General features: G+C 40.1%; 1 protein-coding gene across 1 annotated transcript in view; it reads left to right on the top strand.

Moving 5' to 3' along the window:
- The window catches only part of CDKAL1 (CDKAL1 threonylcarbamoyladenosine tRNA methylthiotransferase), a 432,229-nt gene that overhangs the window by 125,131 nt on the left and 280,470 nt on the right, over window positions 1-26,628 (top strand). The window contains exons 6-7 of the mRNA XM_075704904.1: window positions 7,950-8,046; window positions 17,762-17,810. Of these exons, the coding sequence (XP_075561019.1) occupies window positions 7,950-8,046; window positions 17,762-17,810 (146 nt within the window). The remainder of the gene's footprint in view (window positions 1-7,949; window positions 8,047-17,761; window positions 17,811-26,628) is intronic.

Here is a 26,628-nt window from a genome sequence, read left to right as displayed (position 1 = left end):
TTTGCAGATTGCCAGGTCCCAGGCTGTCTAACAGTCTAAGAGGACAAACACTGTGGGTAACGGAGAGGGATGTAGCAGTTTGTATTCCTTACTTTGTGTTTATATCACTGATACTACATGTGGGGGAGTATTCCAAACTTCTAACTCGGTGCATAGGAAACCCTTTTCCTGGCCTCCTTCGTACTTCATACTCTTTTGCAGAATGAGCTGAAGCACCTGTTTTCCTTCCACTCAGAAAATACTCTTGGGAAGAATGTTTCTCTTGACTGGAGAGGTAATAATTTTTCTCTCCCTGCATATCTTTAACTTACCTGCCATTCCTAGAAATAACTTCCCATGTAGTTAGTGTACTCTTTCCACTACAAAGCCCAGTGGTCAGGGAGAATCTCATTAGGTTTTTTTTGTTTGTTTGTTTGGTTTTTGTACGCTGAAGGGGGGAAAAAGAAAAGTCACAGAAATAGGAACAAATTTTGGAGCTAGTACCTAAAACATAGAGCTTTCTAGATGAAATTTCTTAAACATGGTCTCTTCCTAAGGCACTAGCCTGTGCACCTCAAAGTAAGAAAGTTTGATTCAAGTGAGGTTAGGGCCAAACATACAATCCTCAAAGCCTCTATCCCGTTCCTGCTTAAAGAAATTCAAACCTGTTCTTCCACAGGTCAGCAAGCAGGTCTAGAACTGAGTTGTGGGAAAAGCTTGCCGAAGAGTGCTTATCATTTGGATGGAAGGGTTTTAATTTGAACAGCAGTAGCCCAGAAGCCATGGCATCTGATCAGGAGTTTATGTCCTGGTTAAGAATACAGTGTCAGGAGCAGGGCAAACTCCTCCTGTTCTGAAATTTTGTACCGAATTTCTAGTATTTTCTGTTGTAAGGCAAGGTCCCTCAATCTTTTAAACAGACTTGACTTTTTAGCAATAATGAGAGAAAAAATTTAAAACATATATGCTTTTTAGTAAACAAGTGAAAATCTGTTCACCACCAGCCAAGATGAATTTTTTTGAGGAGCAGATTGTCATTAATTACACTTTCCTCCTTAAAACAATTTTGTTGTTGTAAGGCTGATAACTTTCAATTACAGGTTTTGCAGATTTGCTTTAAAGTTATGGTATATTGATTTTCAAATTGATTTTTAATTGTCTGGAGGGACAGCAGTTGGCCTGTAAATATTCTTGTCTAGCCTGCGCAAAGGCCGTCCTGGTAGATCTCTGTTCTTGGGGAAGGAACTTCCCCTCTGATGTTGGTCAATTCAGCCTTGCTTGGGGCTACAAAAACTATCAGCCCGGGCCAAGGTGAGATTTTAGGATTTATTCCTTCATCCCATCCTCTTCCTGAATACATCCTGGTCTGATTTTTCAATTTGATAAAATCTTTGTACTGTTACTTTGAAAGCCTTTGCAGGAAGAAAAGACCATCATCACCACTAAAATACTGTATTTGTTTGAGTAATGACTGCCCAAGAATAACTGCTGCATCTTTAATTGCTGCCTAGAAAGTTACATTTACAGAAAATTTGAGTAAAACTCAGGCACAGATCTGACTGGGTCTAGAGTTTAAAATGAGATTACCTTTTGCAGACAAACCTGCAGTCACTTCACTTGCATGCCAAGTAGCTGGATGAAAACACGTTTCCATTCAAACCAAGATGTTAAAGGTAATGCAATAAGCTGTGTTGGGAAAATTCCCTGTAGTTTGGAAGCGGCTGCTAACCCATCGTTTCGGAGTGTGGTGGATGCAAGCGTCTGCCATAAAAGCCTGGATGGATCTGTTGTTCTTGTGAAAAGCAGAAGTTTGAGTAGTGCATTCAAATGCATTTTTTCCGAGAGTGGGAAAGATGTAGAAGTGTAACGCCTGTTCATGCAGATACTGTGAATATCCAAATGTAGGTAAAATACACTTTTTCTTCCTTAGGTATGTCCTCTCAGAAACTCAGGGAATAATTTGATACATAGCATGCAAGTCTTGGGGTTATTCTCAGAGCTGAAATTTCACCTCCTATGAAAAGCTCTGTTGGAGGAGGATATTTCTATGCTTTTATTTATTTATTTTTGCTTGGAGCACATCTTTACCACTTCAGTTTGGAGTCTGATGGAGCAAGCATTTATGTCTTTTTGAAGTATTCTCAGAAAAGACATGCTTGCTTTTTTAAGGAGGAGAATATGCAGCTTATTTTTCCTCTGGAATATTTACATGTTACCTGATGGTTTTTGCCAAAGGAGACAAATTTGGAGGATGCAGCATGGTAACTAGAGGGCTGCTTTGCTAGAGATTGGTCCTCAAAGAGCAATTTAGTAAGCTCCACTAATTAGCATAAGCATCCTCAAATGAACTTTACATCTTCACATTCCTCACAAGGAAAAAACAGTAATTCTTTGGGAGCTGTGGAAGTATACAGGGAAGCTGACAGGCCTAAGTAGACTCGAGTGGTTCTGCTCTAATAATGTTGACAAGCTTTCCTCAGGTTTTCTACATGCCTTTGACTATGAGCCTGTCCCTAACCAAAAAAGCACAACATGTATGAGTCTCTCATATTCTTTTTCTTTTTATTCACCCATGCTGCTCAGCTTATTGCGACCTCAAAGGTTTCATGAGACTTGTCAAGCTCACCATAGATGAAACAAGGCGTTTCCATGTCCTTCTCTTTTTCTGTTTCCTTACCAACAGCTTTCCCTTTACCTCTGTTTTGGCTCTACTGCAGCCCTTCTCCCATGAGCTAACTTAATGGAATAAAATGGTGAAAAAAACCCCAAACTCGGCTCAATAGGTTTCTCCTATATCAGTGAGTTAAATGGGGCCCTGGAAGGGTCCAGTGAGCTGCAAAGCTTGGAGCAGAGGAGGAGTGGTACCATATGGCCAGACATGAGAAAGAGGAGGGGTTGGAGAAAGGTAGGAGCAGTAATAGCAGACAGGGAGGATGGGAAAGCAAGCCTTTGGGTAGTAATGAGACATTAGATTGGCTCAAAGCCTGTAAAGCCACAGTTTAAGTTACCATTTGTAATTTTTCAAACAGAAAATAGCTGTGTGATTTTATGGATTTTCAGGAATGTATTCCAGATGCTGTACAGGCACCATCTTTTCATTCCAGGGATGTTGCACTCTCTTTAAAACTTGCGGCTTCCTACTGATTAATTCAGCAGATGAGACAGTTGGACAATCTTTCACACATTTGAATCTTTAGCCAAATAGCATTTCTTTTTCCCTAGAGACATCACAACATCATTTCTACAGCCTGGGAAGTAGTATCCCCTCAATTTTACTTTTTATAACCTTTGGCAACCTGATCTCATCATATACCCAGCTTATACTGTATTCAGCTAGAGCTGCCTTAGCAGAACTTTTTCATGTATCCTAACATTTCTTCAGGCATTTCTAGATGCAAACATTCCGTTGATTTATGGCTTCATACCTGTCTAAAATACCTGATAAGGGATGTTGTGGATTTTATGTAATAGAAGGCCACGAGAATGGCACGAACAGACTTCACTGGCGCATTGCACAATTCGATTTAACTATATGCATCTTAATATGAAAGTCACCAGATTTGTGCTGGTACACAACAATGGGGAGGGGAGTACTGTGTTTGGTAGAAGTAGCTCATTGATGTAAAAACTTACTTGAGAGTATGGTCAGTTGTTATCTGCCTAGTAGGTTCAGGTTGAAATATTTCCGTTTTCATGTCAGATAACAAAGATACTTCCTGTTGTGCTTTAGCATTAGAAATAGTTCTTCTTATTGTTTTATGAACATTTGCCAACTACTATCAATGCAAAGCTTAGCAAGCTCACCGTAAAGCACTTTTCCCCCTAATTTATTGCTTTTGCTGAAAATCCTGCTCTTGCTTCTTCTTACTTGTATTTGACTGTTACTTAGTCCTTCTGCTGTAGGCAGCCTTCTGCTCATTGTTTAAACACTTATTGTTTAATTCCACCGACAGTAGGTTTTGGAGGAAAAATTTTGTGGTTTGTATATATAATACTTGGTTTCACATATCTGGTACTAGAGCAACACTTTACAAATTGCATGTTTCGTGCTGACCAGTCCATAGTTTGCCAGCTTTGCTCCCGGCAGAACAGACTGCTTTTGATTTCAGATGCCTGCCGTGCCTTCCTGTGCAGCTGGGATACCTTGGTGAGTAGTAATGATGGCTCTCTGAAAGCTAAGGGTTATTCACTGAAGAGTTCACAGCTTGTAAAAGTCCAGTGGGAAGCTCTTTGTATGGAAAGGGAAGCGAGCAGGTGAGCAGTGATGATCTGGCTTCTCTTGTGTCTCTTCTAGCAAAGAGCAAGTTAGCAATTACTTTTGATGTAACAGATTGTCTTCCATTGAATTTAGTCCATCTTCTCTGCTTTTTTTTTTTTTTTTTTTTTTTTTTTCCTTTCCCCCCTTATTGCTTTCCTTAGGTTTGAACCTCAGGGAAAGGTCCCTAACTTTTTTCCTGTGGTGATTCCACCTGAGCAGTTGTGTTAAGTCATGAAAAAGTGGTACAGCTTCCTGCACCGGCTGCCATGGTATCCAGCAGTGTTGCTATACACACAGTGCGGATGTAGCAAATGCTTATGGGGGGCTTTTTTGAAGGGCGAGGGGTGTTTCTTTATCTTTGTTGTGTTACTGACCATATTTTCTTGGAGCTCAAAAAATAAAAAGTAGAGCAACCGTGCGACAACAAGTTACATAAAATTGTGAGCAGAATGTTTGGGCAGGTTCCTAATGACATAAATAGAAGTGCACATAAGCAAGGCAGAAGTTTCTTCCCATCCTAGTTACATTCTCAAAATTGCTTTGTAAAAAGCAGGATACATTGAACATATTTTAATAAGTCTGATAGCACAGTTATAGTTGCAATGGCTATATCTATGCAATGGAGTTGCAGTGGAGTATAACCTGTGATCTCGCTACAGATCTTGTATGAGCCCTCTACTGTATGCACTATTTTGTTTTTTCATGCCCCTGTTGTTTCTCACTTGCTTTTTGTTCCCCACCCATTACTTAGGAAGTAGCTCAAATAATTCCTTTCTTTAAAAAAAGAATTGGTCTAATTAAATTTCTATTCAGATGTATATCTTGCAAGTAGTTTTTAGAAAAGAGTGTATTTCTAGAAAATGTTTCCTGAGTCTATTAAATTGAAAGTTCAAGGTAAGGTTCATGTAATTGAAAAATATAAAGGGTTTCTAAAAGGGAAGATGTATTTATTCATGCCACCTACTAGATTCCATGAGGTGGTATTCTCATTACTATTCATGTTTTTGAAGTATAAAGGCTTTTCTAATACAGTTGCCGTGCTAACTAGATTTCTGAAGAATAATTTTTGTAGGCTTTTGTTAATATGAGGAGGGCTCATTAAACAATATTAAAAGGAGGTGACAATATAGTACTGGAATGCATATTTTGCGCATTGGTTTCTTGAAAATGAGGCAAAATTTTTCATAATTCCCTTACAATGGTTTTTCATTTATGGTGGGTTTCATGGCCGGTACAGTGTATTATGGATGTAATGAAAATTGACTGTGATTGAAAATTTAGTTCTGACATTTCCACTTAATTGCATTTTAAAGCAAAAAAATCTCAGTGTACAAAATTCTTTATTCTGTGGAGACCTGTACAACTTTAAAAAAGTTAAATGGAGGCAATGCTTATTATGAAGAATATTCAGTTTAACTTTTTTCCTCCTAGCTCCAGTTATAGTCCCAGAAGATATAGCAAAATGTTAAAGCTGTGAAATAACATTAAAATGCCATTTAATGTGTCAAGGGAAACTTTGTTGGTTTTTTTTCTCAGATAAAAAGACTTGAATAAAAGCTTTTTCTTCTGTAGTGCTCACAGGTTTTCAAGTAGATGGAGACGGCTGTTGCTAGCAGCAGATTATACCAGATGCAGAGTTGCCTAGGGATGTGTGCTTTGTTTGCTGGAGACAGGTCTTATTGTCTTGCCTCGAGGCATTAGGTTGCGTCTGTTAGACTATATAAGTAGTGATTTTTATCCTTTGAGTTAGTGGAGTGTCACATGGTGCTATGTGACATTTTTAGGTAATGCATGAAGTAGGATTTTTTTTTTAACTTGGATATGTAGAAGTAGGTGACCTCTATTGAAGTTTTGCAAAACCCTTAAATATTTACCACTGAAAGAAGGGTTGCAGATTTTGGAGACTTGTTGCTAGGTTCCCTGCCTAAGAAATATACTAAATTAGCATTTCATCATAGTTCTTTATCCACAGAAATATTATCAAGGAAGAGATGAAAGGATTTGCATTTATATTATACACCTTAGCATGCAAGTAGAGGACCAATGAGGCTCTCTATGATGAATGTCTGAAGATTTCCTGAAAGTCCCGCTAAACCGAAATTGAGTATTTTACAGAGATTTGCTGCATTTGTATTAGATGTGAGGTAATAGGTGTAATACGTTTTCCTGTTATTTCGCACTTGTCTGTGTATAGGGTATTTATTTTTTTTCCTTTGAAATACCTCATTTTAGTGGAGCAGCCAACACAAGGTATTTGACAAGATGGCCTGTGATTTCCTTTAATATTACAATTTTTGTGTTCTTGTGAGATTTCATCTGAGCTATAATTTGTAAATAAATTTGTCCATATTATGAGTATGAAGTGAAAATTGCGAGTAGTGGAACTGTGTGTGGTCCTGGTCTGGTTTTTTTAGTGCATTAAATTTGCATTTGCTGGAGAACTCCAGATACTCGGCGTAGCTTGTTGTGCTTGTTGAACATCACTTTCTCTAGCGCATTCAGCTTGGAGATGGTTCAAGCAAGCTGAACAGTATAAAATTGTCTAAGCAATTGTGTGTTTTGGATAAGATAAATTTTCTGAAAAATGTTATGACATGTCTTAGCCTGTTCCAACGTAACAGTTAAACACTTCACGTATCCATATATTGCTGGAGAAAATATGGATTTACAAGGTTCCAGTTTGACAGAAGTCTGCCGGGAGGTTGTGATACAGCATGCAACTGTGAAAGATAGTTCTTGGAGCAACCTGTAATATGTCAGACCTAGCAAATCTGCTAAAATTATTCAGTGCTTCTCTTCTTTACTGTTTTGCACATTATAACGCAGAAGTTGTGTTGGGTTAATGGGTGGATGATCTTCAACCTTTCATGAATATAAGCAGGTTTTACATCTCACTGTTTTGTATGCAGCCAATAGTTTTGTTCAGGGCTTCCTGTAGTTTCAAGATTCAGTGATGGCTTGATATTCAGTGTTGGATTCTAAGTCATTCAAAATATTACTAACAAAATGAACAGTGTTAACCATTTACTCTTAGTATTTTGGTTTCCTGCTTGGTGCTAAGGTAACATCAAAGCTAAGGAACTATGTAAGTTAATATCCAGACAAATGTTTCTCTGCCAAAGACAAGCAGTTAAAGCTTGACAATGCTCAATATGATTTTAAGTAAACATTTACTTAAACATTTTTAAGTAAACGCACATTTAAAAGTAAATAAAAATTTTTAACTAAACAATAGGAGACCGGTGTAACTGGTCATTTCTGACTGGTACTACATAAATGCTTATGTTCTGAGCTAGCGGTTCCTATCTGCGTAGGCTGTCCCTTGCATTCTGTGTAACTGTTCTTGAATTGCGCTTCATATCTCTGTCCCATCTTTCTTGACCAGATTCTTCGCTATCATTGTGGCAAATAAAGTTAACTGGACTTGATTAGGGCTTTCAAGGTTGTACTTTTGTCTAGGATACACAGTGGTAATAGTCTCTGCAGATACTCCCCAAACTGAGCCACGTGTGCTGTAGCCTGATAGCTTCAAATGGCGTTCTTCTGGGTGTGTGGTTGGTTTCTGAGGTTCAAAAGTTTGCAAGTTGCTTCTGATTTGGGAATGTTTTCATTGTGGTCCCTTTCCTGTGTCACATGCACAATATGACTACTTTGAAGTTGAAAATGATCAGTTTTTAAAATATTAACACACTGTCTGTCTGTCCTTCTTTAGGAAAGCCCAAGAAGGGAAGAAGAAAGTGGTTCTAGCAGGCTGTGTGCCACAAGCCCAACCTCGTCAGGACTACCTGAAAGGCTTGAGTATTATAGGGGTATGTATCTTTATCAATTAGAAACCAAAGGTTTTCATAAAAGTTTTCAATAGGTTGATGTCCATATAAAGACTTTGTTGCCTTTTTCATGGACAAAGCAACAGAGAAGCTTGGTACCGCCGTTAGTCGTCTTGTATTATACAGCACTTAAGCCTTCTTTCATCCAGGCTGATTTGGTTTAGTTGTGGCATGAGGGGAGAAGGAAAGGGATACAGTAGGTGGAACTGAGTTCCAGTGTCCTTTGTAGCCTGAAAATAGGCTTCATCCAGGATGAAGAAGATACCCGTTACCATATTCTTTAAAATATCACAGTTTATTTGCTTTAAGACAGAGAAGTACACCCTTTGTTAAAATCAGTGGAAGAAGTGTAAAAGACTAGAGCATATAAATTACACGGGCACAGCAGAGAGTTTGGTGGTTGTTTTTTTACTTCACACTATTAAGCAGCATGGCAAATAGCAATGAGTATTTTGTTTGAATTTGAGGCAGTCTGAACAGTTAAATCCACCAGTGACTGAGTTGTTGAACAGTTACCAAGCTTGACCTTGAAAAGGTAACCAGAGAGCTTCTGACTTTGTTCAGCTAGTAAAGTGTCTTCAGTATTGTTTGGGATGAAGTACTACTGTATAATTGAATCGCCTTTGTAAAATAGTCATGAAAATCCAGGAGTCAAAGCACAAGCTAACAAAGATTCTTCATTGTTCAAGCCTTTAGATTAAAACTGGATGAATTTGTAGAAGGCATGTTTGAGTTGAAGCACTGTCATTGGATTCAGCATGTGAGAATTACAGTGAGGCTGTCCTGTATTATGTTAAGTCAGAGCAGATGACTGTGCAGCATCGTTTCTGCGTTAGAAATGTAATGAGGTCAACGTGTTTCCACTTCAGTGTCATGAATTCGGGTTGAAACTAAGATTTTTATAGGAACACCACCACCACTAAAAGTCTTCCAAAGCTTTCACTTTCATGAGGAGATCATACAAGATGCAGTTGTTCAAAGTAATTTAGAAGTAAAATAATAGTTTGTTTGGAATTAGGAAGAAGATGGCTTCATTAACTGATTTATTGGAATTCTTTATAAAGATGGACTTTGTGCTATTTGAATTTTTAATTAATTGCTGTTGTCACTCAAAATGTTTTATCTCCCAATTTTTTTCCCAGCTGCCATTCTCAGCTACGTTAATACCTATAAATTAACTTCATGCCCAGAAATTATATTCAGGGGCTGTAAAATGCCATGCTATTCTGTATAGATGATATTGCATTGATAGTTACGGTTTATGGGGAGAAGCAAACTTTCCATTCCACTCTGCAGTCTTACTTTATGCAAATATATGCAAGAGAGCTGTGTGCTCTGTCATCTCTAAGGCTCTGACTCATTAAGTGCAACTTACTTTGTGCAGCAGGGTAGGAAAAGCAAGAAATAAAGGGTGAATGGATTTCCTTTTGGCTCAGAGGCAACATAACTATGTGAACTGTAATTGGTCATTATAGTGAATGTCATGATATCAACATATATGAAGACGGGGGGGGAAAAAATGAGTGAGTCACTATCCTTTGACCAAGACTATAGTTTGACGTTTCAGTTTTGGTGAGTTTTACTTAGGAAACTTGTGGGACCTGAAGTTTGATTTTTATTTTTTAATTGTTTCCCCCTCCTCCCCCTCCCCCCCTTTTTTTTTAACCTTTCCTTTTTAGGTAACGTGTAATTTCTGAAAATTAGCCTCTTCGTCTTCATTTTGGTACCTAGAACCAGTGTTTAGTGAAAAATATTTGTAGTTTTGTATTTATTACAGAAACATTTCTGTTAGGAGTTGAATTAGGCTGCTAATGCAGTATTCCGAAGTACTTTTGAGTTGGACCTGAAAATACTGAAATGTGATCTTCACAATAAGGACATTGTTTTCTAACTGTCATTGCTGTGGTAAAATTTACTGTGCTTTAAGTAATAGGTGCTTCAGCTCAGAAAGGTCTTAAACTGTAGGCATAACTATTAACAGAAGCAAAGCTACGAACAGATATTGTCCATGTTTTCAGTTTGTATATTTAAGGGTTTCTTCTCATTTTACAAAGAGTGTGTGTGAGGGGGTGACTGTATTTAAAGGACAAGAGCTGTTATCTTACTATTGCAAAATATTTTTGAAAAACAGTTGTGACAGAATTGAGAAATAGAAAATGTTCTGTTGGCAGTAGAATATTGATTCTGCTTTAAAATTTTAAGCATTAAGAGTACAGTCTTGGAAATCTTGCTTTACCCAACAGGTTGGTCTCATCTTCAACTTGGCTGAGAGATACAGTTGATTTATTGTTGCTTATATAAGTTTGTTTTTTTTTTTTTTTTTTTGAACAGTGTTGTCTGAGAATGTGGTTATTTACCAGCAATTATAATTCCCTTGGGGCAGCTTTCTGAACGTAGAGTGTGTGAGAGGGCTCTTCTGCTCATCTTGTTATGATGGAGGAGGAAGTTGCGATATAACTACCAGAGAAATTCTAGTAACTCAGGGCTTGTTTTGATCTGCACTTCAGAAACACAGAACTGAACCTCCACTGTTCTTTCTTTATTACTAGATTTGGACAGAAGGGAAGGAATGGCAACTGCATATCTCTGTTATCATATGTGATGTTACTGTGCTTTTGTGTTTCTTTAAAGTCATTGCCTCTTTTTAAAAATAATGTGGGTTGGGGCATTGCCATAGGCTTGCCGTAACATAACATGGCAAGGTAAAGGAGCTGTTTTGTGGAAGGGGGAAGCTCTAGGTAGTAATAAACCTGCCAAGTGAGAAGTGTACACGAAACACATAACAATGCATTACATAGGTTCACAGCCATTTACACTCAGGTGGTTTCTGAAGCTTACTCCTTTATGTTTGGAGTAGTGTACCCACTTCTAACGCAAGTGCATATATGGTGTTGCAAAGAGAAATCAACTCTCATAGTTAGAGTTGTCCCTCACTTTTCTTTGTAAGTTGCTAAAAAGAAGGATGTGTGACTGTCTCTGCTGATTGTTTTGCGGGGAATATAGGAGAGGAGAAGGGAGGGACAAGCAGGAATGAAAGATATAGCAGACAGGTTATGTTCTGGGACTCATGAAAGGATGTAGGTAGGTGTAGTGTTTCCTCACTCTCTAAGTTGCGAACAAGGGCATGCAAAACCCTTGTTCCCAGTAGTAAGTTGAGCTGTTGGAATGGGGTGAGATGTTTTGTTTCTTTAACACTTGTCTGGAGTTTTAAGGCAATTAAATTAAGGTGTCCAAATGATGCTATGTGTTGGAACCCCTAATCAGTTTGCTAAGGGCTCATAGATCTTAAGATGATTCACAAGCCCCATGTATCTGTACTTTGAAATCATCAGACTTACTGGACATACTGAAAGCTTCACAGATGAGTGAATCTCTTTTCTTCCTGAATGAGAATGTCAACTCCACTTCTCCTTCCTTCCCCATCTTTCCCAATGTAACATCTAGCATCAAAGACCTGTCATCTTCTGCCATAAACCCATTTCCCAAGGGAAGAATTTCAGCCCATTCTTTCATCGGCACAAAATATATCCAGCGTTGCCAAAGCTGCAATCCCCGCTCATCTGCAATGCTCTGAGTTTGAAGGCGCAGGTCCTGTGCATGGAAGAATTACTGCAGTCTCTTTGGCCAAGTTGAACGTGAAGCCACTGCTTCCAGGAGAAACATATAGCCATGAAAATCTCTCTGCAGGGGCACCCTGCCTTCCCCTGACCTCCAAATAACCCTTTTCTGTGGCTGTTCTTCTCTATAAGGCAAGCTTCAGGTAATTTTTTTAATATCAAGTTTGAAACTGTGGAGTGTGATTAGTGGAAGTGCTGAACACTCCCAGTAGCAGCACGTAACACTAGGAGCACTGCTATAAAGTAGATGGTTCAGTATAAAAAATGCTAAGTACATTACAAAAAATAGGCACTTGCCTTCTCAAGCTGTACATCTGTAATTGGTATACACTTTTAAATTTAATGTGCCATAGTTCTCCATTTGTAAAACCCTTAAGTGAACAGAGCTTTAACAGTGCCATTGTGAAAGAAAATTAGTGGAACCTTACCGAGATGCCAAATGCCTGTACAAGTCTACTGTTTTGGTGTCCTAAATGAGGATGAAATATTGTATGATATTTCTGATGTTCAGTGCATACAAGTTTCAATGATGATTGCAAAACAGAGGTAATGCTACTTCCCTACCTTGCAGTGTTCGTAAGGTCAGACTGCATTGAAGATTGCAAGCCTCTGTGCTGCCCTTAAGCTGGAGCCGTGCATAAATGCAAATATCCAATGTGTACTTCATCAAAGACAAATTTGATGGAATTTTATTTGGAATTATTTGAATTAGCAGAACTTCTTGGAAAGCGTGCTAAAAGCCTGGGAACAGGCGCACACTGTTCTTCTGTAACTTAGGGCCAAGAATGATTTCATGCAAAATTCAAGCACAGTACCTCTCAGCTGATCGGCTATGGCTTTTGAATTGTCATGCTGATATTCAGGTATGACGCTTGAACCTGGAAAGTCAGGAGAGAATTGCAGTTAAGCATCTGCTTTTAAACTGAAAATTGGACGTGCAAATAGAAACTATTCATTTCCACAGCAGTTACGTACTGTCCTATGAATCAAAAGGTGTAGGAACTAGTTTAGTTAAGAATTATACTTCAACTGCGTCAGTATTTAGCAATGAAAATCAGTTGTTTATGTACTTCTCTGGGGTAGTCGCCTTCCCTTTGAAGTTTGTGTAGAGCCTGCTCTCAGAATACCTTCCTAAACCACAATATTGCCAATTACTATGGTCAGTGTTGTCAGCAAAGGTTTAAAAACACACATGTTATCTCTCTGAAGCCGCAGTGGCTAGTCACATGCCTTTTGAAGTTATGTATTAAGGCCTGGATTTATGCTGCCTAAGTGCTGTAACTTGAGAGTCTGTTTTGCTCAGCTCCCTTTATGGTCAATGAAGATAATTATCTCTAAGATAATTTAGATTTTTAGAAGATCTAAAGTGACTTTTGAAGCCATGTATTTCCCTTCCGCTGCCTTTGGAGAGGGGATAGGGTGAGGAGGCTTTTAACATCCAACATCTGACAGAGCTGCCTAAACAAGGTGAGATGAAACTGAGAATTAGTGAACTGGAGTTAAAATCTTTAGGATTACGAATAGCAGGTTGTAATTACTGAAGATTATTTTATGTGCGGAGTAACCAATTTGTTTCTTATCTATGTGAACGAAAATCAAAGATGTCTAGGGTTTTCCCTAGATGAGAAAAAAAGATTTTTTTACTTCAAGCGGTTATGTATATGTATTTATGCTTGCTGGCTCCCAGGCTGTTCATAAGCAGCTGAGTACTGCTGATGTTTGCTTCAGCCGTAGCCTCGTGCTGGGCAAGCAAGCTGCAGCCCCTTCCTATATTGTGGGTCCCCTGTCCTCAGTTTCTCTCAACCACTGGCTAAGGTTTTCTTTGGTTTGCAATGTTTTTTCAATAAGCATTTCTAGTCTCCAATATTTCTGGTCTTTGTCCCTCCTTCACTGGCTTCAAGATCTTTTTTTTTTTTTTGATAGTCCCTTTCTGATACGGGATGTGCTTACACACTGCTTGTGTTGCCTCTGAGAAATTTCTCTCTCTGGGAAACTCAGTCACTGTGCCAAGGGAAGGGCAGTCAGGGGAGGCTTTGGGAGTAATTTCTTGAGAGAGTTGTCACTGTCCTGTCAACATCAGAGAAGCTTTAACCTTCAGACCTTCTGTGGTGGAAAGACGTTTCCTTCCGTGCTGAAAGGAAGCGGGCTCTGGTGAGCAACTGCATTCCCTCTGGGAGAGGGTCCCTGAGAAGGCTGGCTGTGACAAGGACCTAGCTGCCATTTCTAACCAGTGGTGGTAACTGTGTCAGTAGCTGTGAGAGCTGAGACTCGTCACAGAGGGTGAAACCACAAACTTCTTGGCCAGAAGACTGATGGCAAGTGTTGGAGATCTCATTCTTTGTCTCTGGTTTGGTTTTATTTGCTGTTGATTCCACCAGATTAATCCCAGTCCCCCAGCAGAAACAACAGTCATCAGCCAGGTGATGCGGATCCCTTGTGACCACTTGCAAGAAATGGCATGTCAGGCGCAGGAGTTATTCTGCGATCTTATGATTTGGAGACAACAAAGAGTGTGATGTATTCTACACTCACATGTGTTGATGTATCACTGCACTGAGAATCAAAAGATAAGTTGAGGGAAACTGATTTGATGCTTCCCAACTCCTAGTGATTTTTTTTTTTTTTTTTTTTTCAAATCACCTGGTAGGTACTTTCTTCTGAGACAGAGAAAGTTCAAGTCATAATATAAGGAGGTATTTTCTGAAGGAATTTAAATGGCTAGCTTTGTAGGATTTAATCCTCTTCAAATGGGACCAGAGTAGCCATTATGTAATAGGCAGCGGCATAACTCCAGAAAGCATGAGCGCTGTGACAGCTGGCAAAGGGCAGTGTGCCTCTGAGGTAAATATGCTTCCTGACTCCCTCTGAAATTATCTCTGGCCTGTATTAAGAGGAGAGAAAAAAAAACCTTTCTTTTGTGACATAGACTGCCAAGAAGCCTTATGTATTCCCACCTTTTTTGCAATGCAAAGCTGGACCAGATCGTTCCTTGGCTTCTTCAGTGGTGCAGCTTGAACCAAACAGCCGTTCTGTGGTGCCTTAGATGCCCATGCAGCAGACTCCACTAAAAGGCAGCCTGTGTCCTCCAGAAAATATTGGATGTTCATGAATTGCTTGTTTTCAGAACAACCCTCTATTTTCTTATCATGGCTGCAGCCACACAGACAAGCACGCAGAGGCTTCTCTCTCAGAAAAGACCATTAAGACATTGGGTGTCTTCACTAAAAAGAGCTGTTTGCTTTTATGAAGTTCAGCACTTTTTACCTGGCTTTGGTTGTAAGAGACATCTGAAGGCCATCTCTCCTGTTTTGTGTTGGTCCTATCACTTCAGAAGGAGATTGGTCCAAAATATCTTTACCCACAAAATGCTTCTGTCGGTATGTAAGTGGATGCACTAAACTGAAAGTACATTTATTTAACCGTAAATGTTGTACGAGGTTGTGTCTTCCCAGATGACAATGTAGGGTCTTTGCAAAGGCCTTGGTGCTTTCCTGAAGAGAATGTCAGAAAGTTTCTCTTACTTTAATGATAGGTTCATGGAGGCACTTTTCTAGATAGCTTTCTTTGGTCTGAGGCTCACTGACTTCTACTCTACAGAGTACAAAATCTCAGGTAAATGTGCAAGAGGTAAGGTAAGTGAGATGTGGGGAAAGGAAGCCTGCAGGCCTCTGTATACCCAAGAAAATTTCATTACCATGACTTTGATTTTTTTTTTTTTTTACATCTTATTTTTCCCTTTTTTTCAACCAAGAATCCTCTAAATCCTTTCCTCTTCTCACTCCAGATTCACCTCAGTTTTACTAAAATACTTTCATCTTCATAAATGAAGATTAGAAGCGTTCCATATTTTCTTCTTGAGCCCTTGGGGCTTTAGCCAAGCAATTTCCAATAATTTCAAATGAAAAATACTTAATGTGGGAAATAACACATAAGGCAGAATAAACATCAATTTCTAGTTGCAGATCTCATTATCTCTCAGACCAATCATTTTAATTACTTACATGAACGATCTTCTTGACAGACATATTCAGAATAATTTAATTTATTCAATAAAGTGAAAATATAATATAGCGGTTGGTTTTCTTCTGTTTCTTTATTTAACAGGGGGTTTGGAGCTATGCAAAAATTCCCCAGATGTACAATACAGAAAGCAATCATAGATAGTTCAGGTTATGAACCAACCAGGTTTCTTTTGTTTTAAAATGATTTATGAATTTAACCAGTTTAGTATTGAGATATGTGACAGTAATATTTTAGGCAATGTATTTGGCACAGACTGTGTTCTCTGTGTTTATAGTTGTAAATATGCACACTTCTGTTTTCAGGTTGCATTTTTAAATTTATTTTTAAATGAAGAAGTAGAAAGTCTATATGTAAGTATCTTAGGTCATAATTTTTTAACATATCTAAAAGGGATATGTATACAAGTATGTAAGTATGAATGTGTTCCCCACAAATGCTTATATGTGCTTTCTTTACAAGTTACATTGCTAAATATTGACTATTGTCTATAATATGAATGCTTGTAATCCAGAAAAGGATTTAAATCTATTTTTATGTCAATACCAGTGACACCTTAAATAACTTAATTTCTAGGATTCATAATTAATATACTGTAAATATACTGAAATTTGTGTTTAGAAAAGGCTGTATTTCAAAAGGGTTAAAAAAAAAAAAAAAGCAGTTTTACATGGACTTGATCCAACACCCAGAGTCCTACTGGCTTCAGTTGGGAACTCTAGATCAGACAACAACTACAGATGAGCTTTTCTTTTTAGCTGCTATTAGACTGATTGGAAAATGAATGTGAAATAGAGATGATTGTGCAGACATGTGTTTACAGGAAATTACAAACTCAGTGGTTTAAAGGGACAGAGACTTAATGGGTTTGATGCAAGGGATCCAAGTTCCAGGCTCCTTGTGGTAGACCAGGTTCTGCTCTTGAAGCCTCTGCAACTTGGGCTTTTCTGCTTGCTTTTGAAACACACTGGAAAAAGAAACTCCAAGGAAATGACTACAAAAACTCATACTAAATCTATTTGATACAATGTACAGCTTAGAGAAGCAGTGTTTAAAAAGGAATATTGTGGGAAAATTATAAACTAATTTAAATGTGCAAAGTAGGGCTTTCTGTATTTGGCTTTCCTGCAATACATGTAAGCATATGTGTGCATATATAGTAGACATTACATAGAATATGCCATTTGAGGTTCTTCCTCCAACTTTTATCCAACTTTCAGAATTTCTGAGTGTTTAATTTTGCAACGTTAATGGTGATTCCTTCTACTTAATATACCAAAATCTCTGTAGTATATTGGCCATTAACTTTAAATAAAGAATAATCTATGTAAGAAGAAATAACTGAACTATTTATCACATCATGGGTGAATTTTGGCAAATGTAACACAAAACCATAAATTCATTGTCTTTGTTGGAGATGCTATGTCACAGTCATTAGATATTATTTGGTCTTGTGAAAAGCATCGGGGCTTTCCCTTCCATTTCCAAACGCTGCCTGCAGTAAGTCCAGGACAATGTTTTGTTCCCTTAAACTTGACCACAGTATTTTTAATTTCTTCCTATGTTCCAGTGTCTTTCCCCTGCAATACTTCCTTAATTTTGTCCCCTATAATCTCCACTCAGAATATCCTCAGCTTCTTGTTATGTTCTCTAGCATCTACTATTCTGGTGTTGAGACTGGGGAGAGGGTGCCCTTAGAGGCTGTTTGAGCCGCCCGGGTGCTGACTGCCTGAGCGACTACTGCCTTTCACAGACCATGAACAGCAGCTAAGACCTGAACTCTTTTTGAGGGTCCCTCTTTTCTAACCATCTGGTGATTTTTGCCTAACTTACAGGAACTTGCTATTTCTGAGGACAAAGTTTGGTTTAAGTTAGGTTGTCAGTTTTACATCTACTTTTTGGCAGATGAACCAAGATGCACAGAAAAAAAAATGGCTAAAAACATAGCCCCGAACTCTTTATTCCCCTTAATCCAGAAGAACACACTTTTGAAAGAAGAGTTTATATAAAATATGTCCAGTTGTTGACTACTTAGATATTGACCTTCTGACTTTTTTTAGGTTCAGCAGATAGATCGTGTAGTAGAAGTTGTGGAGGAAACTATTAAAGGTAAGCATCACACTTGAAATAATTGCAGCTCGCCTGAAAGATGTAGGCATTAGCTAGCAGAAGTGCTGTTGTTATGTCCTTTATCTACCTAATGCTTGCTTTCTCCTCTAGCTAAATGTTTGGGCAGTGTGATGCTTTGCTATGTACGCTTTGTGTAAGTGGTAATTTCAGAGATATTTTCTGGCAGGAGCTCTGTGGCCTGTTGGATTCATAGGTGAATGATCCTGGGGAGACCTCAAGAAATCACTTAAGGTGATTAAGGTGATTAAGAAATCACTGTAGGTGGGTGTAGAGGATTGTTTAAAGTTTCTGTGATATCTTAATTCAGTGCTATATCTCTACTTTCTTATGTTTAGTCCTCTCGTGTTTTCTTCTTTTCAGATGTTTTGGCTCACTTCCTTGAGCTTTCCTCAGCAGGACAGATAAATTATCCTCTGGTTTAATGTTCTTTTGTAGCTATGTTCCTTATTCTCTCTGGATGTGTTCGTGTGTGTACACACAGTACTTTGCAGTGAAGGGGGGAAAAGACAGTATTGCTTCTGCAGCCTGACAAGTAAACATTTGCTATTAAATAAATACATTTGTCTGGGTCTTTCTGGGTTACCTAAGTTTGTCTCCGTTACTTATCAGGCCATAAAAATTACTGTTCCATGAAGCTTTAAATTACAAGGTTTAGTTTAATTGGCTGTATTTTCAATATAAACAAGTGTCTGGTCCACAAGGCATTGCCTGCAACTTTAATGCTGGAGTATGATGTTTTTGAAGTACAGCATGACAGTGTAGAAACAGTGCAAAATTTTAAATGGAAGAAAAGAAAGCTTCTATCAAGGAATTGTGTAGTGTGGTGTAAAGCTTCTAGAGTTTGTGGTTTGAAGGCCTTAAGATTTCATATTGCTCTGAATGCTTTAAAAGATGAAACCTGTACTCTTATGTACTCCCAACCAAAACTTTTCCCAGTCTGACGTTACCTCATGGCATCTATTTTTTGGGGGTACAACCTACTGTACTGTACAAAGAAGAAACATAGAATGCTTTGGGTTTGAAGGGACCTTTAGAGATCATCTAGCCCAACGCCCCTGCAGTGAGCAGGGACAGCTTTAACTAGATCAGGTTGCTCAGAGCCCCGTCCAACCTGACCTTGAGTGTTGCCAGGGATGGGGCCTTCACTGCCTCTCTGTGTAACCGGTTCCAGTGCTTCACCACCCTCATTGTAAAAAATTTCTTCCTTACATCCAGTCTAAATCTATTCCTCCTTAGTTTAAATCCATTACTCCTTGTCCTGTCACAACAGGCCTTGCTAAAAAGATTGTCCCCATCCTTCCTACAGGCTCCCTTTAAGTACTGAAAGGCTGCAATAAGGTCCCCCTGCAGCCTTCTCTTCTCCAGGCTGAACCACCCCAACTCCCTCAGCCTTTGCTCACAGGGCAGATGTTCCATCCCTCGGATCATTTTGTGGCCCTCCTCTGAACCCAATCCAACAGGTCCATGTCCTTCTTGTGCTGAGGGCCCCAGAGCTGGATGCAGTACTCCAGGTGGGGTCTCATCAGAGCAGAGCAAAGGAGCAGAATCATCTCCCTCGACCTGCTGGCCACTCTTCTTTTGATGCAGCCCAGGATACAGTTGGCTTTCTGGGCTGCGAGCGCACATTGCCGGCTCATGTCCAGCTTTTCATCCACCAGTACCCCCAAGTCCTTCTCCGCAGGGCTGCTCTCAATCCCTTCATCCCCCAGCTTGTATTGGTATCGGGGGTTGCCCTGTCCCAGGTGCAGGACCTTTTACTTGGCCTTGTTGAACCTCATGAGGTTCACACAGGCCCACTTCTCAAGCTTGTCCAAAGGTTCCTCTGGATGGCAGCCCATCCCTCAGGGATGTCAACTGCACCACTCAGCTTGGTGTCATCTGCAAACTTGCTCCGGGTGTACTCAATCCCACTGTCTATGTCATTGGGGAAGATATTAAACAGCACTGGTCCTAGTACGGACCCCTGGGGGACACCACTTGTCACTGATCTCCATCTGGACATCAAGCCATTGACCACTAAGTACCCTCTGGATTAAATCATCCAACCAATTCCTCAACCAGTGAATAGTCCATCCATCAAACCCACATCTCTCCAATTTAGAGAGAAGGATGTTGTGAGGGACTGTGTCAAAAGTCTTACAGAAGTCCAGACAGACGACATCTGTAGCTCTTCCCTTGTCCACTGATGTAGTCACTTCATCACAGAAGGCCACTAGGTTGGTCAGGCAGAACTTGGGCTTAGTGGAGCTATGCTGGCTGTGTCAAATCCCCTCCCTGTCCTCCATGTGCTTGAGCATAGCTTCTAGGAGGATCTGTTCCATGACCTTCCCAGGCACAGAGGTGAGGCTGACAGGTTGGTAGTTCCCAGGGTCCTCCTTTCTTCCCTTTTTGAAAATGGGTGCAGTGTTCCCCTTCTTCCAGTCACCAGGGACTTCACCTGACTGCCATGACTTTTCAAATACCATGGAGAGTGGCTCGGCAGCTACATCAGCCAATTCCCTCAGGACTCTTTTTAACAAGGCCTGTTGTGACAGGACAAGGAATAACGGATTTAAACTAAAGAAGAATAGATTTAGACTAGATATAAGGAAGAAATTTTTTACAATGAGGGTGGTGAAGCACTGGAACAGGTTGCCCAGAGAGGTGGTAGAGGCCCCATCCCTGGCAACACCAAGGTCAGGTTGGACGGGGCTCTGAGCAACCTGATCTAGTTAAAGCTGTCCCTGCTCACTGCAGGGGGTTTGGGCTGGATGACCTCTAAAGGTCCCTTCCAACCCAAAGCATTCTATGATTCTATGACTCTGAGATGCATCTCATCAGGTCCCATAGACTTACATATGTTCAGGTTCCTCAGGTGGTCTCAAACCTGATCTTCTCTTACAGTGGGAGGGGCTTTACTGCCCTGGTCCCCAATATTCAACCTATTCCTATTTGTTATTAAATAAGCCAAACTATTTTCCCAGAAACATCATGGTGTTTATGATCATACGTTGGAGATGCGGATGCTTCATGTGTTTTTACAACAGCACAGTATTTCAGATCCCTATCTGATTTTCCTGAATTTTATTTATTCTTAAGGGAGTAAGATGATAACCTGGGTCAGCATGTACTCCCTGAACAAAAATGGGCTTTGTAATATTTATACTGACTCCAGACATTACTGCTTTTCCAATAACATAGTTACTCAGGTTATCGTGACTGAATATTACATGACTAGAAAGAAGACAGACAACTTAGTAGCAATTGTTAAAATCATGCTTTTCATTGAATTGATTTTAAGATTACATTTTACATATTGATACAATTCTGGAAAATAATGTTCATAGGCATGTTAAGGAACATTTAAACTAAGAAGTGTGAATTTTGGGAAAGATTTTGGTTTCTTTCTAGGTTACTATAAGTGTTCTGAATAAAAAGGAATAAGTGGGCTGCTGAATTTCGTACATAGTGCCCGTTCCTTCAGGGATTTCTGAAAAGGTAATGGAACACAGAATTTCTGAAGTTTTATTGGAAGAAAATGGACAAAAATGGCTCCCCAGTGCAAGAGAGACAGGGGCATACTGGAGAGAGTCCAGTGAAGGGCCATGAAGATGGTTAAGAGACTAAGACTGGAGCATCTCTCCTCATAGGCGAGGCTGAGAGAGCTGGGACTGTTCAGCCTGGAGAAGAGAAGGCTCGGGGGGGATCTTATCAATGTATATAAATACCTGAAGGGCCGGGGCAAAGAGGACGGAGCCAGGCTCTTTTCAGTGGTGCCCAGTGACAGGATCAGAGGCAATGGGCACAAACTGAAACACAGGAGGTTCCCTTTGAACATCAGGAAACACTTTTTCACTGTGAGGGTGACTACGCACTGGCACAGGTTACCCAGGGAGGTTGTGGAGTCTCCCTCTTTAGAGATATTAAAAAACTGTCTAGGCATGGTCCTGGCCAACTGTTTCTAGGTGGCCCTGCTTGAGCAAGGGTGTTAGATGAGATGGCCTCTAGAGGTCCCTTCCAACGATGACCCTTCTGTGAAAATAGAATTTCAATTGGAAAGAGAATCAACAAATTGACAGGGGTCATAGAGTATGATAATGGCTTACTTTTGCAAAAGGCAGCCATAAAAATAGGAGGTTTTACTTATATTTCTTTCATTTAAATTTGTTTAAAGATAATTCATTAATTTATGTATTTGGGAATCCTTTTCCACTAATGGAGAAGAATGTGAAGCTCTTTTTCACTTTTATGAAAGAGTCTAACTGTGAACTTTCATTATCCAAGTGAAGTAAAATACTGTAGATAACAGGACTGTTGGTTAAGAATATTTTATACTGTAAAATAGGTACATGGTAGAAGTATGTAAAACCAAATAAAATGTAAACCTCTGTCTTCATAAGTCTACATCATTAGTAACATCTTCTGAAGCTGCATATGGGTTCAGGAGACGGAGGTGGTGTGGGACGGGATTAAATACAAATTCTGAATTCATAGCCAGCTGATATTAGTAAGTTTTAAGTTGGATATTTGTCATCATTGTATGATAGTTTTTTCTTCTCCTGTTGTCTTAAAATCAAAAGGCTGTATGGGTGGTATACTCTTGTAGTGTGGCTATGTATATATTGAAAGTTTAAAAAATTGTTTCTACTGAATATTTAAATTGACTAAGTTTAAACTGCATAGCGTCTGCACTCTGTAGGGCAGCTGTCTCTGTAGATTGGTCAGCCTAACCAAGTTGTTCAGATTCTGAGGTGGTTATCCTCTGGTAGCTTTCCTTGGGTTCCCCTTTCTTAAGGGGTACAGTAGATTTGTCTTGGATGCTTGAATTTTGTAGTGCACAGTTTACAAAAAGGGAAACTTTGTAAAAAGAATTTGCCTCCTCCCCCTTTATTTTTCCTAATAGTTGTCTTTCCAGTTTTCTAGGAAAATGGCTGCCCTGCTGGATTTGTTTGAAAGCTTAACTGCACTCCCAAAGAAAATTACTTTCTTGGAATTATTTAGAACTCTGTATGAAATAGGAAGGGGTTTCTTCTAGCTTTAGTTCTCAGTCTTCAGGGCATTGTCAGGAAACCCTCTTCAGAACAGTGTCATTCTGCTGGTTCAATGGATGGTTTCAAGAAGTAGGTCTTTACCTCATCTGTCTGAAAACAGTGTAATTGCCAGTTCCCAACTCTCCATTGAGATAATTCTCATAAACATTTTTTATGTGCCTTTACCTTTTTATCCTTCTTCATTACAAAATGGAAAAGAAGGATGCTCATGTTTATTATCACACTAACAGGCAAAAGAGAATTTTTAAGACACCCTGTGATGTCTTATTTTTATATCGTCCTGGCTTTATCACGAGTCTTAGAACTTTGAAATTTCCTAATTATCAGGTAAATTATCAGGTAAACTGTCATTTCCAGAAGTGATCTGTAGTAACTGTGCGGTATTTCTATGCAGGTCATGTCTGATTAATGTTTATACTGTGTCCCAAGATGTATTTTAACTAGCGGCATCTTTGGGTACTTTTACTATGATACTGTAATTTATAATCTGAATCCTCTATGCTGCCTACTAGAAGCTAGACAAATTAATTTGATCTCAGCCTCAGAATTAGGTTTCTCAAAGTGACAACCACAATCATGTAGCCAGTGTGTCAGTCTTCCTGATATACAGAACAGTTTCATCATGCAAGGCTCTGATTTAACAGTTTAGTAAACCTTGCTTCATCTGCACATTACCCAAATTATAAGACTGGATTATAGCAATTTTTACATCATTGGGGCACATCATTTCCACTTATGTGCTTAGTTTCCTGGTAACATGTTATGATGATGTAGTATGTTAGGAAAGTATTGCTAAGGAGTTGCAGAGCCTGTGAGCTAGGAGAAAGCAGGGTTCTAATTGATGTGTGTTCCATCATTAAGTAAAATTTTTGTACAGAATTTAAAAGCTGTTTGGGCTATATAGCATTTCCTAATAAGATGAAGATTTGTCTTTGGGAATTACAGAACGTCTTTATGGTGATTGCTCAAGTCAGGATTTTATGAACCACTTTAAAAGCTGTCTTTAAAAAAAAAAATATAGTGTGTGTGTACAAGCTTGGATACAAACAGTTTACAGTAGGCAAGATAATACATTTCTTCTGTAATTTCAAGGAGGAATTTTAACTGCTTGATGAAGAAATTCTTCTTTTCTTGGTTTTGAAATTAGATCTTCAGAGATTTGGGTCTCTTCCCTCCCTCCTCTCCCTTTCTAGACATGCTAGGTCTCAAATTCCATGTTATAAAGCTTTCTGGGGGTGGGAGGTGTGGAACCAGAGTATTTGTGTACAGTCTGCTTTTAGCTTAGGCCTTAGGGAGATGAGGGACACAGGTTGAATTGAGTTTAGTCCATATTGTGTCTGTCTAATGCTTTCACAAAACATAGTTTTACAATGGGTCATTAGACTTGATTGTAGAAAACAACCAAAGGAAATTACTTCAGGGTTGAGCATTTTATACTTCACATAACCTTTCTTGATTTCAGTCACGTTGACCTGTCTGGTGAAGTTGCCCATCCATTCCCAGTTTAAACATTAACCAATATTTGCTAACTGTTAAATTGTCCTCATGTGGTTAGTAATTATGGATTGTTGATAGTTGCAGTGTCAGTCTGTATGAAAATGAGCAGATAAATGGTCCCTATATTATATATAGGCTAAAGTATAGAATTTATACTGGATTGCCTACCTTAGAGTGAAGAGTGTGTGTGTGTGTGTATATTTATGTATATGAATGCCAGCATATTAAAAAGAATTTTTACATGCTGTTTGATTTCACTATAATCTGCTGATAACAGTCAATAAAATACTCTCTCTCCAATTTCTGTGATTGTGGGAAGAGTAGCCTTGACTTAACAAAGCTGATGACAAGCCAAATGAAGAATAAAAATTGGAGGAGTCAGGAGTTCTTTTTTGAGGAAAAGTATCATTTGGCAGGAAAGTGACTGTTTGTGCCAAAGTACAGCATGAGGAGGATCAGAGGGAGGGTTGTGGCCTCACTGAGTCCCTGTTTCTGTGTCCTTTGAAAGGACATAGGAAGCGGGGGACAGTTTTGGATGGGTTGTTTTATTTATTTCACTGTGTGGTGGGTTGACCTTGGCTGGCTACCAGACCCCCTCTTGCTCCCCCTCCTCAACAGGACAGGGGAGAAAATAAGATGGAAAAGCTCATGGGTCACGATCAGGGCAGGGAGATCACTTACCAGTCACCGTCATGGGCAAAACAGACTCAACTTGGGGAAAATCAATTTAATTTATTGCTGATTAAGAATAGAGTAGGATGGTGAGAAACAGAGAGAAAATTATAAAACTTCCTTCCCCCCACCCCCCTTCTTCCCAGGCTCAGATTCACTCTTTCGTCCCAGACTCCTCTACCTCCTCCCTGTGGGTGGTGCAGGAGGATGGGGAATGGGGGCTGCGGTCAGCCCATACCAGCTCCTCTCTGCCGCTCCTGCTTCCCCACGCTGTTCCCCCGCTCCAGCCTGGGGCCTTCCCACAGGCTGCAGTCCTCCAAGAACTGCTCCAGCGTGGATCCTCTCCACGGGGCACGGTCCGTCAGGCGCAGTCTGCTCCGGCGTGGGTCTCCCACGGGCTACGTGCGTTTACTGCCAGAAACCGTGCTCCTGCGTGGGCTCTCTGTGGGCTGCAGCTTCCTCGGGGCGCATCCACCTGCTCTGGCGCGGCCTTCTCCGGGGGCTGCAGGGGCACAGCCTGCTTCACCGCGGCCTTCTCCGGGGGCTGCAGGGGCACAGCCTGCTTCACCGCGGCCTTCTCCGGGGGCTGCAGGGGCACAGCCTGCTTCACCGCGGCCTTCTCCGGGGGCTGCAGGGGAGTCTCTGCTGAGGTACCTGGAGCACCTCCTTTCCCTCATCCTTCTCTCTCCTTGGTGCTCACAGGGCTTTCTCTCGCATGTTTTTTTCCTCGCTGCCAGGCAGCGTTTTGCCTGTTCTTGCACAGGCTTTCCCCGAGACCCCCACTGGCGGCTGAGGGGCTCAGCCGTGCGCCGCGGTGGGGCTGTTGGAGTCAGCTGGAACCGTCCATGTCCGGCACGGGGCAGCCCCGGGCCCTCCTCAGAGGGGCTGCCCTGCAGCCCCCCACTGCCAGCCCCTTGCCATGGACACCCCGTGAATGCTACCATGTCTGTAACAGTATTTCTGGGTAGTAGAATTGCCTTTTAAACTGAGATTATTGAAAAGTAGAGGTACTACTGGCAAAAATTATGCAAGGGGCTATCTGTATTTGACAGACTGAAAAAGGTGGTGGGGTTGAAATCGGGTTTTCAGTAGGCAATATACAGAACTACAGCTTGTTAGTAACTTGGTGAAATGACTGTGGTGAAAAGATTCGGCATCACCCATTTGTACGTATTAATTGCTGAGGTTAACAGTGCAATGCAGTAAATGTCACCCCCTGCCCCTTTCTTGTGTCCCTGGATTGGAAATTTTGGAGCTATCTCTGTTTAAACAAAAATAATTATAGATTTTGTGTTGTCATCTAAGAAAACGGCTTTATGTGTGGAAAAAGTATCATTACTGGAAGCAGTAGCACTTTTTTTTCTTCTGTTAATTTGAGAACTACTTTCACAACAGGCATTGACTTACGAAGGACCTGACTTGAAGGTATCCCACCTTACAGTTTTTAAATTAAGGGGTTGTCATTCAGCTGAACGCTCCAACGACAGCACTGGGTTGCATTTTCACTAGAATCATAGAATCATAGAATGCTTTGGGATTGCCTGTTTCTGACTGCTCAGGAAAAGTGTGACGTACTGAAGGAATGAGTTCAAAATAGT

The sequence above is a fragment of the Pelecanus crispus genome, chromosome 2 (assembly GCF_030463565.1).
Source record: "Pelecanus crispus isolate bPelCri1 chromosome 2, bPelCri1.pri, whole genome shotgun sequence".
In the NCBI taxonomy this organism is placed as follows: Eukaryota; Metazoa; Chordata; class Aves; order Pelecaniformes; family Pelecanidae; genus Pelecanus; species Pelecanus crispus.
The sequence above is the reverse complement of the archived record's forward strand: the minus strand, read 5'-3'. Positions and strand labels throughout refer to the sequence as shown.